General features: G+C 38.8%; 1 protein-coding gene across 5 annotated transcripts in view; it reads right to left on the reverse strand.

Moving 5' to 3' along the window:
• Positions 1 to 15,925, reverse strand: part of LOC136873866 (ran-binding protein 9) — a 64,334-nt gene extending 48,409 nt beyond the window's left edge. For 2 of the 5 annotated variants that reach the window (XM_067147164.2, XM_067147165.2), the window contains exon 1: positions 15,483 to 15,923. Coding sequence is in view for 1 of the 5 variants with exons in the window: in XM_067147162.2 (XP_067003263.1) it covers positions 14,619 to 14,647 (29 nt within the window). In the remaining 4 variants the exon portion in view is untranslated. Of the gene's footprint in view, positions 1 to 14,390; positions 14,412 to 14,618; positions 14,699 to 15,482 lie in introns of those variants that run through there. The other 3 variants (XM_067147162.2, XM_067147163.2, XM_067147166.2) reach the window with 3 other exon arrangements.
• Positions 15,926 to 17,234: the final 1,309 nt, after the last annotated feature.

Here is a 17,234-nt window from a genome sequence, read left to right on the forward strand (position 1 = left end):
ATGTATTAAATTTTCTTATACGAGTCACCTCCATAGTTTGGGAATAGCCCCTGGTTCATCGGCCTAGTGCCTCTTAGGTTTTAAAAAGATTTTATGTAGGAGTGCAAGTACACGCCTCCATTCTACTTGGTGTTGCGGGCCATTAACTTAACCCTTCATTTTTCTACTAAGGCCCATTAGGTTGGGTACAAGATACCCCTGTTTCTTTGTAAGTGTGCCTTGAGGGCAGTTAATTGTAAAGTCCGTTGTGGCCTTTGATAGGCTTGAAAAATTGAGAGCAGGTCAGCTCTTTCTTGTATTTGGATATGTGCCTCTAGGAGGCCTGACAGTGCTAGGTGGGAGCAAGTGCTCCATGTAATGAGGGGATTTCTGCCCTTTGGTAATATGTGGTTGTGAGCTGAGTGCTCAGAAATTGTAAAAATTAGGGCTTGTGGCCCAGATTGTTAAAATATCTCTAAATCTTGGCTTTCCTGGTATTGTACCTGATTTGACTTGTTGTAACTTTTTAAAATCTGAAATTTTATGTGAAAATTGTTTGGCTATTTTTGAAAATATAACCTTTAATGCAATTTTAATCAATATCTCAGTTTTGTACTTTGAAGTTAGACCCATTCCAGCCCGCACCTTCTTTCACCTCTGCATTTTACAGGTAGCCCCGTAACAAAAACCAAGATACACGATCTGGCTCCTGTTTAACAATATCAGTCACGCCAGGACTTACAACCGCTCCTTTGTCGTCACTGCCACTAAGCTGTGGAATACCCTCCCTGCTACCATTAGGGATTTACGTTCTCATAGGAGATCTAAGATGGATTGCCGAAATCACTTGCTGAATACCTCTAGTTGACTTGTTCGATGTGCGTAGTGTGAACGAGTGCGTGAATGAGCTTATTTTCATAAAAATTAGAAATGTATTTGCTAGTTATATGTTTTTTTACTGTGTCCTTTTATTATTACTAGTGTTAGTTTTTAAATTATTATCATGTTCATTTATATTGTCATGTTGTACATTCTATAATTATTTCTTTTATTACTATCTCCATATTTGGTATTAGTACTATATTATTTAAAAAAAGATTTGTTGTATTAAAAAAATATATGTATGTTAATTATTTTTGTTACAAAGTTATCCGTGGAAGTCAGAGGTGAAAGAAGGTGCGGGCTGGAATGGTCTAACTACAAGTCCGAAAGATGAATTTAAAATTTAAATAAAGGTTATATTTTCAATAGACAACAAGAGTTAACAAAAGTTTACATAGAATTTGAAAACTTAACAAGTCAATCAGGTACAAGACCAGAAAAGCAAGGATTTAGAGTCAAATTAATGATCTGGGCTTCAAGCCCCACCTTTTACAATCTCTGAGCTCTCAGCTCACAACCACAAAATACCAAAGGGCAGAAAACCCTCAATTACATGGAGCTCTGGCTCCCGCTTAGTAATGCCAAGCCTCCTAAAGGCACCTTCCAACATACCAGAAAGAGCTGACCTGCTCTCAATTTCACAAGCCTATCAAAGGCCACAACAAACTTTACTCCTAACTGCCTTCAAGGCACACATACAGTGAAACAGGGGTATCTTGTACCCAACCTACAGGGCCTTCGCAAGAAGAAAAAGAAAAAAACCACAGGTTAAGTTACTGGCCCAAAGTACAGAGAAGACTGGAGACGTGAACTTGCACTCCTAAATACACATTTTAAAACCTAAGTGGTGCTAGGCAGATCACACAGGGGCTAATCCCAATCTATGGAGGTGACTAGTATACAAGATAAATTTAACACATTAAGAAGGAAGAGAAAAACGGTTATGAAAACATAGTCACCTCAAATTCAAAAATGAAGAGGAGCTCGAGAGGGTAAAGCATCCCTATCCCTGAATTAAAGTTCAAGAAAACAGAAGTTTACCAGGAAAAGGGTTTACATGTTTAATAGTTTACAAGGTTTCGAACCTTCCCCGGGAGTAAAACTGCTCAGCTAGCAAGAAATAAAGATGTTAAGAGGCCATTACCTTGATGAAGCGCTGCTGCCTGAAGAACGGGGCGCTTCCCGCCCCCTGCTACATATCCACACCCTAAGCTAGATGTTACTGAAGTGGCCCGGAGACAAGAAAATCAGCAGTTTTTATACCCTCGCGGAAAATTTGAGACCTTTCAGGAATGAGTAGACACACCCACTCAATTTTTATTGGTTGACAGCAAAAACTTGTACACAAGGCAATGAAGAAACACCTTATTGGTGGGAAATTAATTACAGAAATTTAGGATTGGTTAAATTCAAAACAGGCAGAAAGGAAACTTAATATTGCCAACCCACCAATGACAGAACAAAATTTAGTAAAGACAAAACTTATGAATACAAAATTTCTTCAAGAGTGTTCATTCCATTGCACCAGAGTGTATTAGCATAGTTTTTGGTAGAGACATCTGTTAGAGAATGTTCACACTTCTTGATCAATGAAAAACAAAAGCAAATCAAAAACACACAGTGACATCTGATAACCAGTAGAGTTAGTTCAGTTGTTAAAGTTCCAGGTTTCTACAGTAGAGAAGTTTCAATTGGCACAAGATTTGAACTTGCGTCGTAGAGGTGTACCGCCCGGTACAATTTTAAATGTTGTGGTTAAGTGTAAGAGTGGGCCTCGAGCCCTAACTTCGCCATGAATAAAGACAAATTACTTACTTACTTACCCGTAGCAGAGCATTCGAAAGGAAGTAGAAAGCGAATAAGAGTTGCAAAAACTAAAAGACAATGTGATCAGTAAGCTCGGTAAGTAAACATTCCTGTTGTTAAGTTACGAATGATCATTATTATTGAAATTGGTTATGTCGGTGTATTAGATGTGCTTTTTGTTTGGGAAAGATTGCATGAACTCATGTTTTCGTACATTGCATAAGATTTTCTTACCATATTTACTGTTAGTCATACAACGTGAATGATTATGTGGAAGTCTTTATTTTAGGTACTCGAATCGCGATCCACATTTAACTAATTTTGAAGCACCATGCAATCACAAGGCAGGCAGATTCAAGTGTGGGAGCATCCCAGTATTCTATCTAGCGAAAGCAAAAAATTAGTTTACAGCATACCAAACAAAGTGGAACAAGATCGCCGACTGAGCCATGTGATAAAAGTTACATCTCCGAAACTACGAAGAACTAGAAAGCAATATGCAGGAGAGCGCAGTCGGAATTCCATTGTTGTGTTGTATGAGGTTATATTGCTACTAGATTTCAGGAGAAAGTGCTACAATGCCATATTATTAGGACGTCATTATCTTTAGTGAACAGCTGAGTAATTCAGTAAACAGTCAATTACAATAAATAATGGGGGCTTTATTCTCATCTTCCTTCTGTTGTAAGGAAAAAGTTGATATAATTGCACAGCACAACTGAACTTACAAGAACGGAATACAGCTTATGAGCGTAGCTATACTAGTCGTTTATTCTTCTTTTCTAGGTGAATACTGGTAATCAAGCAAAAGTGGTCTGCTGAAAATTCTTTCAGAAATTGTTCGGAAGAAGCCAAACCAGGATTAATAATATATCCAAAGCTGTTAAGAATGGTGAAGGTGTTCAAGAGAAGAGAGGTGAGAATGGGAAGAGTGCTCTGTTTGCTGCAAAGAAAGAAAAAGTGATTACGTTTGTTTCTCAGTTAAGAGGAAGGGAATCGCATTACAACTGGAATAAAAGTCAGAGGCTTTATCTACCAGCAGAGTTAAACAAAGACTCTACAAAATGTCTAATGTGAGTGTTTCCGCAGACCTGAAAGTGAAAAGGTGGTTCTTCCAGAATATTTTCCGTACACAGTTCAACATTGAGTTTGGGACACCATCCACGGATGCTTGTCGTTACACTGCGCTCGAATGCTCTTTCAGATTCAGCCGGGTAGGGGCAAATATGGTTCCTCTCCATTTTCTTCGGTCTTTCCACCACTCCTCCTCCAACACTGTGTCCCAGTCCAGGTTTCTTTCTATAATGCTGTGTTGGATGGTATCCTTCCATCTCAATCGTGGTCGTCCACGGCCTCTCCTTCCTTGCATTTCCATCACCTTTTTTGGCATTCTTTCATCACTCATTCGCTTTACGTGCCCAAACTATCTTAGTCGGCTCTTCTCAATTCTATCATTCATTTTTTCCACTCCAATTTCTTCTCAATTTTCTCATTCCTTATTTTGTCTCTTCTACTCTTCTGTATCATACTCCTCAAGAACTTCATTTCGGCTGCCTGTATTCGACTCTCATCCTTCTTTGTCATTGTCCAAGTTTCTGCCCCGTAAGTAGTTATGGGTACGTAGTACATCTTGTACATAGTTTCCTTTGCTTCCATTGGCACATCTTTGTCCCATAACATGTTTCTTACACTATGATAGAAACAGCTTCCATCTTGAATCCTCTTACTAATTTCAGCATCCAGTCGAGCATTCTCCAGTAATTCACTCCCCAGGTATTGAACGTGTCCACTACTTCCAGGGGCTTGTCTGCAAGTCTAATTTGACCTTTCCCTTCTTTCTCCCCTCTAGTCATAACAAGGGTTTTACTCTTCTCTACACTTATTTTCAACCCACATTCTTCTATTTTCCCATACCACATCCAATTGTTCTTGAACCTTCCTGTCGTCTTCTCCCCAAATCACAATATCATCTGCAAATAACAACATGTTCATTTCTCTTCCTCCATATTCTGCTTTTGCTGTTCTCATAATGTAATCCATTACTATTGTAAACAGGATTGGTGATAGAACATTTCCCTGCCTCAGCCCACTAGTTATTTTGAACCAACTTGTCCTGCCAACTTGTGTTTGCACGCAACTACAACATTCCTTGTACATTGCCATGATCACTTTTATTAATCCCTGTCCAATTCCTTTTTGCACCAGACTGTCCCAAACTTTAGTCCTGGGTGTCATATGCCTTTTCAATGTCTATGAATGTCATCACCATATCATTCCCGTACTCCCATTGCTTTTCCATTAGCTGTATCATAATGAAAACGGGCTCTATTGTTGACCTTCCACTTCTGAAACCAAACTGATTTTCCAGTATCTGATTCTCAACCCTCAACCGTATCCTACTTTCCAGTATCCTCTCCATTATCTTAGCAACATGGGATATTATAGTAATTCCCCTGTAGTTCTTCAAAACTTTCTTATCACCTTTCTTGAAAATTGGGATGATTATTCGTTTTTGACAATCATCAGAGACAATCCTGAGATCTCGATATGTCCACTGCAGGCCTACAGCTCCAGCTGCCTTTATCATCTCCACTGAAATTTCATCTATTCCAGCAGTTTTTCCATTCTTCATCTTTCTTACTGCCATTTCAATTTCATTCATTGTAATTTCTTTATCCATTTCTTCATCAACTAATTGCCTTTCCTGGTCGTCCATTGAATGACTCATCAGTTCTTACGTTCAGCAACTTCTGAAAATACTCTCCATCAATTCCTTATTTCTTCTGGCTTTGTTAATATTATGCCGTCCTCATCCTTCACAAATCTGGTGTTTACTTGATCTCTCTTTTTGTTTCTTAAGATACCATACAGTCATTTCTTGCTGCCCTGCATATCATCTCTCAATTTCTGTGTGAATAAGGCCCAGCTCTTCCTCTTTTCTTCCTCCACTACTTTCTTGGTCAAATTCTTTGCCTCCACATATTTTCTTCTACTTTCTTCAGTCTTAGATGTTTTTCATGCTTTCCATGCCATTTTCTTTTCCTTCACTTTAATCTTTACCCTATCATTCCACCAGTGTGTCTCTTTGTCCTTCACATTTCCTGATGTTCTACCACATACCTTTTCTGCACATCCCACCAGTGCTTCTTTAAATCTTTTCCATTCATCTTCAACACTCCCCACCTCCGCCCTGGGTACCAAGGGTATTATTTCCCTTTGAAATTCTTCTAGTATGGTTTTCTCCTTCAACTTCCATACTTTAATTCTTTTCTCTCTTAATGGGGGGTTTTCAATCTTTCTTCAGGCATAGCTGTAACATCTAAAAGGTTCTTCTGGTGTTCTTTCTCTATGATTATATAATCAATCATGGTCTTTGTTCTTCTGTCTCCCCAACCATACCTTGTGTTTTTCCGACTGTTCTTCTTCCTAAACCAGGTGTTTCCAACAATCATTTGGTCTGAAAAAGATAGTGCTAAAAAGAACAGTTTACTAGCTGATTTTGGAGCACATTAAATTCGCTCACAGGCTTTCACAAACTTATGAGGAAACGACCAGCTGACACAATGTCCTTCTGCTTTGATTTGCAACAAGTACAACCACTGCCTAAATTATCAATTGGCAAAGCGTTCTATTCGCGCCAAATATCATTTTACGCACTGTGTGTTACCAATGTCAGTATTCAGAATCCAAAATTTTATGTATGGGATGAGGCTTGAAGCTGGAAGAGGGCCAAACGAGATGTCATCAGCTGTTACTTCGTTTTTAGATGAGGTACATTTCGATAAATCGATCACATCGATCACCTGTTTGCAGACGGATGTGGAGGCGAAAACAAGAACATGTATGTTATCCATGCTCTAGTTTACCGGCTACAAACCAAAGCACCTGCTAACATTTCCATGATTGTTGTCATCTTTCCTGTCAGAGGACATTCCTTTTTACCTGCACACAGGGTTTTTGGTGTAGAAAAGTTTTTTCGTAAGTGCTCTGACATAGTTACTTCCAAGGAATAACGGGAGATGTATCAGTCTGTGGGGACTGTAAAACATCCAGGAAAAGAGTAGGTTATAAGGGACTACTAGATCCTTGCCAAGCAATTTAAGAAATTGGACGGGATTAAAGAAATGAAGAGGGTGATTCTGAAGAAAAGCGAGAAAAGTGGTCAGTACCACGTTACAGTAAAGATGGAATCAACGTACAGGTTTCATGACCCCTCAAAGCGATTCGTAACCCTTCTGAAACAAGGCATATGGCTAGGCCAAGTACATGAACCTCCCATAATCAATAAACCAAGTGAGTGCATTAACTGACGCTTAAAAACTAGACGTCGAAAACCTGCTGAAAGCCAGATTTGGAGACAACTAGAAGGAATCTGACATTTTTCAATTTTATGTTTCAGCACTAAACATCAGTTCAACGTCAGATACTGGTAGGCCGACTTGACTGTGACTGTTTGCATGATAAAGGATTACTTGCAAGACTGTAAACATCCATATAGGATTTACTTATTTATTTACTCGTGTCAAAAGCATACTTAATCATACAGTTAAAATAAAGTGATAATTAGACTATTTACAAAACTTACAAAAATGGACAAACAAAGGAAAATTGGCCAAATTTACTATACATCTAGATGGTGTTTTTCCAAAACTGAGCCACACCTATGGCATTAACAATGTGTTAATAATAACTTAATTTACTGTACATGATGCGCTGTAGCTAACAATAAAGTCAATAAAAATCTTTGGAATCAAATGAACGTTTCAAATCGTATTATGTGAATAAAAGATTGTATCAAAACATATTTTGTTCAGTAAATTGGTTCAAAACATATTAAGTGAAATTTTATAATTAGAATGACGCCTTCATGTATTGGGAAATGATTTGAATCATGACTGATTCGGGAACATAACTTCAATACCTAGATTTTGCCATTTAGAATTTTGACATGTCTTATATGGTAAGGAAGTAAAACTCTTTTTAACTTCCTGTAAAATTATAATCTGTGCACTTAATACGATTTGAAACGATGATCCTCATTTGGTCTACAATAAGGTTACATTCTTAATGATTGGATTTTAAGTAGATGAGTCACAGTTACCTTTTTAGAAATAATAATAATAATTATAATAACAACAACAAAAACCCTTCAAGGAAACGGAAGCACAGGTGGTGGAATGAAAAGCGTGACAAAGCACTAGATGAAATTCCTATAACGTCAAGGAAAAATGGAAAGACTTACGACATAAAAGGAAGGGAACAATCAAGATCATAAGAGCCGAGAAGAGAAAATATGACAGAAACAGGGTGGAAAAGGTGGAAGAAGAGTTTAGAAAGAACACCACCAGGGAGTTTTAAAGAACCTTCTAAGAGGAGCTACAGGGATACCAACCACCAAGTCTTTGCTTCAGAGCAAACAGATGGAAGTATAGTTATTAACAATAAAGAAAACTGCCAGCTCTTAGCAGACTATTTAAAACGCTGCTAAACTGTGAAGAACCTCTGGAAAGACTAGATTCCCAGTAACAAATTCACAACAACCCAGATTCCAAACCACCAAACCTTGTTGAGATCAAGTAGATAATCAAGGACCTCAAAGACAAAAAAGCACTAGGCGTAGATGGCATTATGACAGAAATGTTGAAGATCGGAGGAGAAATCATTGCAGAAAGAATCCACCGCTTTATTGAAGACATATTGAAAACTGAAAAGATCCCGAATGACTGGAAATGTACACTCAGGGCTGCCGACGGTGGTGTTCAAATCCACTATCGCCCGGATGCAAGCTCACAGCTATGCGACCCTAACCACACGGCCAACTCGCCTGGTCTTATTTAGTGTCTTACAGGAGTTTGGAATTGACAAGAAAATGAGAGAAATTATCAAACTAACACTGACGGACACCATTTTGAAAGTAAAGTTCTTAGGAGAAATCTCTGCTCTGTTTGAAATATCAGCAGGGGTCAGACAAGGAAATAGATTATCCCCAATCCTCTTCAATACTGTACTGGAGAAAAATGAAAACCTGGTAAGAAGCTCTGAAATTGGAAGGAATAAGTGGAATACATCAGAGGTAGAAAAGACAGAACCTAGAAATCAAGTGTTGAGCTTTTGCAGATGACCTTGCCATCTTAAACAAAAACCAAGAAGATGCTCAAAAGATGCTGGAGAGCCTGCATGAAATCACAAAAAAAAAAAGTGGGTCTTAAAGTCTCTTATGAAAAGACTGAATACCGGTATATGGAGTACAAGCACCAAAGCGAGAGGTATATGGCAAGATTAAAAGGACAGAAAAGTTCAAATACCTGGGTGAATTGATACAACTCAATGGACTGGATAAAGAGGCAAACAAGGCAAGAGCCAGAAAATTAGATCTGGCCTACAAGCTGACACAGAACAGGTATAACAAACGGGCAATATCCTAACAAGGCCAAAATCCGACATAACTCGGTAACTAAACCAGAAGAACTTGACACTTCAGAGCGCCTGATTTTAAATAAAGAAGGGGAGCTGCAAGAACTTGAAAAGAAGGAAAGGAAGATTCTGGGACCACAGAAGATTACTGATGGGACTTGGAAGAAAAGAAAAGAGGAGCTCTACAAATACACTGAAAAGATCACAGACACAACGCAGAAACAAAGGCTGAAATTTTACGGACACCTTGTACGAATGGATGACGAACGGCTGACCAAAAGGATCTTCAAATACATGGTGGAATTAAGGGCCACCTACAAGTGGGTAGAAGAGGTCAAGAAAGATGTGCAAGAAGATGGAAATACACTACAGATGATCCATAATAGAAAAGTTCAGAAGAAGATTCAACAATCTAAAATCAGTTGAAGATAAACCACTAAAATGGAGGCCCGAACAGATCATTTCTGAAAAGGAGATAAAGATGAGAAGAGAAAGAATAAAGAGGTTTTGTGAAGAGAAGAAAGGCCAAGGGGCCTAAGTTCTATGCGGTCCATAGATGGCCAAATATGGGGGGGTGGAGGCATGCACAAAAATAACTGGCCTTAGCTTGTGTTCAGGCATTTTGATTTTATGCCATTTACAGTGACTGTATGGCCTGCATGCCAATGCCAATTTCGAAGTTTTAGTATATGAGATGGCAGAGAAACTGATTTCTGTTAGGCAATTTTTTATTATATATTTCAGGTGAACAAGTCTTATGATGTTTACATGCAAACATAAGACATGGAATGTTGATTGGAATATTTTACACCCTACAAAAATCTGACTACCTCTGCCAGGTTTGCCATCAATGTGAGAGGAGAATGTATGCTACAAAAGGAGCACGAGGTTCTACCGACTTGCTACAGTGAAACAGTTCACAGTCAAAATGAACCAGAGAGCTACCAGACATGTGTCTAAAATGACAGCTCAGAGAAATCTGGTAGATAAGGGAACTCCAAAGCAAGCAGTCACTTCACTGATGTAAGGAAGGTGCATTGGCGGGAAAGGTTCCAATTTGCACCCCAGTATTGGAATTGGACGTCTCCTGTTTAGCGAAGGGTTGCTTTCTCTGATTCATCCTGTTTATATTTGACTGAACAAATGAATATTAGTGTATCAGGCAAGAAACCGCAGAAAACAAACGCTGTAACCACTGCTGGAAGAACACAAGCTAAGTTGGTAGTTGCAGCATTCTCTGGGACCACTCATCTATGTGGATGTCACTCTCAACCAATTTTATTAGGAATCCATCCTTGCAGATCACGTACATTCACCTATGCCCATTCTCTTCCTTGGGACGGCTTGAAATGTCTGACTTGGTTGGAAAAGTAAGACCAAGACTTCCAATGTACTCTACTGGCTCCCGCAGTCTGTAGGACCAACTCGATTGCCCTGTTTGCTCCGACACCTTCCCCTGACATCCTTTAGCAGCTGTGAGATGCATACATGTAGCAAAGCTCCGGATATCTATGGCAAGCTACCAGCACATTACTGACTCGCTCCTAGCCTGTCTTACCAACTGACCGTGCTGCACACAGCTATTACTATGGATATTAGCTGGTGGTCATAAAAATTAGACTAAACTTGAAGACTTAAATGATATGATCAGAAGTGGTTGGTATACAAGGTATACTGTATAAGATTTATTTTTTAATTTTGCAGTGGGTGGAGATCCATACTCTGAGTAGAGATAGGGTTCGCACAAACTCTTGGCGTGAACAGGTCATGATGGAGAATTGGTAATAAGGAAAAATTCACCCTGATATTTTTAACTAACACTTGGTTTAAGAAATTTGGGCCACATGAACCAGCAATGACATCTCGATACTGGCTTCCATTCAAGGGAAAGTGACCAACTAACTATTCAGTCTCTAAATGTTGTATTGAACTTATTTTCAATTTTATCCAGATGGCAAAAACTTAAAAATATCCGCTGAAATAGCCCATTAAGTCTGTATCTGTTCTATATATAACGACCTACATTATTTCTAATACTCGCATAGGCTGCTGTACTACACCTACATTATTACCATCACATTTGACATACTATGCCTATATTGCTAGTTGACTTTTAAAGTTTTTCTATAATGTTATTGTTTTTACGTCCTAACTACTATTTGAAGGTTTTCAGAGATGCCAAGGTGCCCCGGAATTTTGTCCCCTAGGAGTTTTTTACGTGCCCATAAATCTACCAACACGAGGCTGATGTATCCGAACACCTTCAAATACCACCAGACTGAGCCAGGATTGAAGCTGCCAAGTCAGAAGACCAGTGCCTCAACCGTCTGATCTTCTCAGCCCGGCAAACGTTTTTCTACCTTATTCTCAATACAACTACTTGGTGAATAATATTCTCAGAGAAAATATACTGCATATTTATTTATTGTGATGTACAGCCCTATTCTTTGCAATATGAAGGATAATCACATTCCATAACCCCAACAGGAGTTCTTTTCTATCATTTATCCCATCTACTTCTCTTCCACAGGGCTCTGTTGTGGACATCTTCAAGGTTGAGATCCACATCATGCATACTATCTCTGATGTCATCCATCCACTTATTTAGGGGTCTACCATGGAGTCTACGTACTCCAGGATCAGGTTAGAGTGCTCTTTTAACCATAGAATCGTCGTCTTTTCTCATGATGCAACTGTACGACCAGAGTCAGCCCTCTCCTGCTTTCTCCATAATTAGGGCTACACCAAGTCTATGCTGCAGATTGTCATTTGTTGCAAGGGAACCATCACAGCATTTTCACATCCATCGTGTGGACAGCCTGTCCGTTTTCTTGTCAATATTCGGCATTTTATCCTGTAGAAAGCTAGAGGGTGCACCACTATTTTATATGTCCGGGCATCTTTTAATCACAGGGAACACGAGTGACTTGTCTCCACTGCACTGATTCTCACCCGGATGCCCAGGGTGGAATCATTTGAGAATGGTATTAGAGATTCAAGGTATTTGAACTCTGGTTTTCTTCAAATCCTGGTCATCAATGCTAATGGTACTATTGGTTTGAGGACCACTTTCCAGATATTTTGTCTTACGAAGATTTTTTTTTTTTTTTTTTTTTGCTAGTTGCTTTACGTCGCACCGACACAGATAGGTCTTATGGCGACGATGGGACAGGAAAGTGCTAGGAGTGGGAAGGAAACGGCCGTGGCCTTAATTAAGGTACAACCCCAGTATTTGCCTGGTGTGAAAATGGGAAACCACGGAAAACCATTTTCAGGGTTGCCGACAGTGGGGTTCGAACCTACTATCTCCCGAATACTGGATACTGGACGCACTTAAGCGACTGCAGCTATCGAGCTCGGTCTTACAAAGATTGTGATGCATGCCATTCTATTCTCTATTAGTCCCATCTAAGTTTGCATCTGATTCTGGAGTACCAGACGGGTTATCCTGAGGGAGTATCGCATCGTCTGCATACAGAAGTGTCCAGGGATAAGAGGACTGTATGTCAGCCATTACTGTGTCCATGCAAAGGATGATGGATGCCAACAGTAATTTTAAAAGGTGAAGAGATCCCACAATGACTAATCCCTATAAATTTTCTGTTGGCAGAAATTCAGTACGGGCAGCCTACGTTTTATAGCATTATAATGCATTTGAAATAGTACAAATCTTATGTGGAGTACCTTGTAGAGGAGAGATGAGTTCATTGCAACAGCCAGGACCCACCCACCAGGCCCCAGAAGTAATGTAATGTAATGTAATTTAACAAGCGCCATTCTCAGTTACTCAAGCACACAGTAACATTTCCATAGGCTGAGATACAATTGGATATGACATCATTCCCACCAACCAAGTTTAGGCCCCCCAGAACCCCTTTGCTTGATCACAGTCCAATGGTTTTGTCACTAACCGGACCTAATCAATCCAGACCAATGGTTTTGTCACTAGCCGGACCTGACCAATCCAATGCTTTGTCACTAGCTGGCAAGATAAATTAATTCAGCTTTTCACGACTGTCCAACGTAAAATACAGAATACTAGAGGCCTAACAGTTGCTTTGAAATCCTAACCTGGGAGTTTGCACCCCTAGATCCTCTTTGCTTGATCATAGTTCAATGATACTGTCACTGACAAAACATAACCATTCCGCTTACTTCGTAAGTTCAAAAGTTGACAGACTTGTGCACCACACAATCACGCTGACAGCGAGAAAGAAACCGAGGGCAGTGCAATTGCACCTAGACGCCTGCGCTGAATAAAGACTACAGTAAGTGAACTTATACCTTTCTGTCCCATCCACCTTGCTGATTCAGTCAATTTTTCATCTTTCCTCTTATAACTCTTTCCTCCAATAGGGACACCCCATTAACTGCCAAATGCAAATGTGATCTAAAGAAAATTGCTGAAACATAATTTAAGAACATAGGCATACTGGAAAACAGACCAACGCAGAATGAAAAATAAATTTAAGATCCACTATGACACCAAACATTTAAGTATCTTAGGCTATAAAATGACTATCAAGTGGAAAGGCCCTTATTTTTGGATAAAGTTCACTGAGGTAATTACAATGAATTTCATAAATACTGACCCAATTTACGATTCTCATCTCGTGTCTTTTTTAAAATGTTGGACAACAATCATTAGCACATTTTACTGTCCCACAATGTGTATGTGCAGAACATGTTGAAACTTGTGATGGTGCGGACTTCCAATGAAATATACCGAAGACTACTTTTGACACTACTAAGCTACAATATGGCTGGTTACATCACTTTATTCTGAAGAATATTACGAGAATTTTCTTAGGTTAGGGCCTATAAATTTAAGAGTTTAAGTTTACTTCTGTTTTTTTGCTGGTGGTTTTACGTCACACCGACACAGATAGGTCTTATGGCGACGCTGGAATAGGAAAGGCCTAGAAGTTGGAAGGAAGCAGCCGTGGCCTTAATTAAGGTACTGCCACGGAAAACCATCTTCAGGGCTGCCGACAGTGGAATTCAATCAAACCCACTATCTCCCGGATCCAAGTTCACAGCCACGCGCCTATAACCGCACGGCCAACTCGCCCGGTGTTTGTTTCTTTAGTCACTCCTGCTAGCAAATTTAAAATACCATCTGCATAGAACTGGTGGTGAATGTGTAATGCTAGTGGCTCTTAACAGTTTTAAAAATTATCAGTAACACTGCAGTACAGCAGACCAATCCTTGTACTGCATAAGCAAGACCCAAAAATAAAACTGCAGCCAAAACCAATTCAAATGACCACAACCCAAACCTAGGGCAAGCAAGAACACAATACCAGTACCCAAATTATAGCTGGAACTTAACTTCTTAACTTCCAGCTTTCAAGTCTCGTAACTGAAGAAGAGCGCTGATAACTATTTAGGAACAAAAGTGCTGAAAAGTAAAGAAAGGTACAATTAAGACTCCAAATTCTGGAAATGCAAACAGAAAAGAACTTAATTCAAATGAGGTAGGTAAGAGAGAAAATAAAATTAGAAAAATTTTAAAACAAGAAAACTGAGTACTTGACCTAGTAGCCCATGGTCCTGAAATTATCATCCATCACTACTAGCTACAAACCGTAGACCAATTCTTCTTTTACCAGTAGGCCTACATAGAAAAGGGAAATAATCATGATATTCAATGACATTACACAAGGAAAAACAAACAAAAATGTTCACAGGATTATAATTATTTCCTCATAAAAAAAGGCATTCCTGTACGACACTAGCGTATAGGCCTAAATGTTATAAAGACAAATGACGACAGAACGTATACCACGATTTTACGACAGACCATCGAACAAAAATCTATCTTAATCACATACAAATAACTGTAGACTTTCTTAATAAAATAAAAAATAAAAATTAGACACACATAAGAATGCACTTCTGATAAAGTATTTGTTCGAACTGACGCACGCTTTAATATAACAAGCAGCTTTCTTACAACCAAAAACGGTCACTCTTTCGAGTTCTGACAGTTCGAAACGACGTAGTCAGGTCGCAAATTAGTCTATAATTTTTCAGAACATTCTATGAAAAACACGTAAGTCACTCATATACATCACAATTTTGAATCATTCAAACGAAAGAAATATCTACTCGTCCAATCCACACACTGGTTAAATTCCAGAAGTTCAAAACAACATAACCTTAAAACTCAGAAACGCTTTTGCTAAACAATGTTAATTTCAGTACCACATTATCACAATCTTAAAAGTTAAATTAGTCCTTAGATTGACACACCAATCAACATTTAAAACCGAAGACCCCTCTCGAAAAAATAACAAAAGTAAGTTCATTCAACTACGTCAATTTCGATGGAAAATAAAAGCCAAACAATTTGCTAAATCACTTACTTAGCGGGAAAAACATACACAAGTTAAACTCACCTTATTCATCCAAATCCACAAATGCTATTTTCGCGATCGTACTATCGCAATAAAATTACTGTCAAATTATATGCCATTGTGTCATTACATGGCATTAGACCAACCGTGGCAACATGATCAAACTTCACTTGTGTGATAACTATTCCATGACTCCAATTGTGTCATAAATGTACACAAATTATTTTACTGCTTAAGCTGTTGGTATCGTGGTAGCAGGTCATTCTAATGATACACAAGAGAAATGATGTAAATTAGCAATCAGTTCACCACTTTACATTCGCCTTCCGGTACTTATTTACTCTCGGGCGGAACAATCTACACGAAGCGTAAACTGACTTCTGTTAACGATTTGCTCTGCTGTATAACACAATCTTGCACCTTAGGCGCTAATAAATGAAAAACTTGCTTTAAATTCTTCTCTAAAGTCGGATGGCAGTTTTGAATACGCGTTTGATATAATGTAACAAATACTATTTCAGTTTCACAGGTGGATAGTATTTAAGCTGAAAAAATGAAATAAAATAGTTATGCTGTGAAATTACATTTTCATTCCAATGTTGGCTACAAACAGCTGTTTTGGAAAAAGGAATTTTGCTGGTTGGTTTAAACTGCAACGGAGAAGAAAATAGCTAAGAACAAATGTTTGTGATATACAAGGATCATTTAGGATAAAAAAATCGTCGCCACTTATGAGCCTGTTCAAGCTATAAGAGAATCATCGAAGAATGTGAGAATATGCTTAATATACTGATGACATGGTAATAGGTTCACAAGATATCGCTGAAGTACAGAAAGCATTAAAATATATAATATTTATTATTAAGGAAAGAGCGCACAAACGTGCATAAAATTAGTATACACTGATCAAATAGATACAGAATACATTATTCTTTGCTGTATTGCTTTAGAGTCTTGTGTCTCTGTGTACAAATTGTAAAATGATAACGCTCACACACTTTGTTGCATAGTTTGCATAAGCAGTCTTCATCTGGGTCATGGAAGTATGTTTTCATGCACAACTTATGATGAAATCCATGTACAGATAGTCTAGTAATAGCACTACGCAAAACCTGGTTTGGTCCACTTCATCTTCGGTCTAGCATGGCTTCTGTTGTGAAAAATTCCGGCCATATTTCTTCTTGTTTTTCCTTTCTTTTCCTAAGTACTTCTTCTGCTTGTGGTGTAGATGGTAGCTGTAGGATGTACCTCATATCTTCTATGAAAAAGCGTTCTTTCGCAAGCATATACGCTAGTCTTGACGGCGCTGTTTTTGCTATCCCCAGTATTCTTTTCAGGAATCTGGCTTTTACTCTTTCTAGGGTTTCTAAGTCGGTCATAGTAAGGTGGTCCCAAATGAGCCGAATACCATAGGTGAGAGCAGGGCGAATTTTGCTGCGGAAGAGAAGTATTGCTGTTTCTAGCGAGATCATGGTGGGGTTTTCTGTCGTATATCCCTCGTATGGCTGCTGCCGTTCTTTCTCTTATGTGTATTCTGTAAGAGGTACCATTAGATTGAAGAGTGATGCCGAGGTATCGGAAATTACCCACTCTTTTCAAGGTCTGTCCTGAAAACGTGATTTTGTCTTGTGCAGCAATTCTTCCTCTTCTTCGAAATATCATGTAAACAGTTTTGTCTTTATTTAACTGTAGGTCACTTTCGTCAGCCCACATCTATAACTTGTCCATTGCTTCCTGGAGGACCTCCCTGTTTCTAGAGCCTAGTATCATGTCATCAGCATAGGCGTATAGCAC

This window comes from Anabrus simplex, chromosome 5, assembly GCF_040414725.1.
Source record: "Anabrus simplex isolate iqAnaSimp1 chromosome 5, ASM4041472v1, whole genome shotgun sequence".
NCBI lineage: Eukaryota > Metazoa > Arthropoda > Insecta > Orthoptera > Tettigoniidae > Anabrus > Anabrus simplex.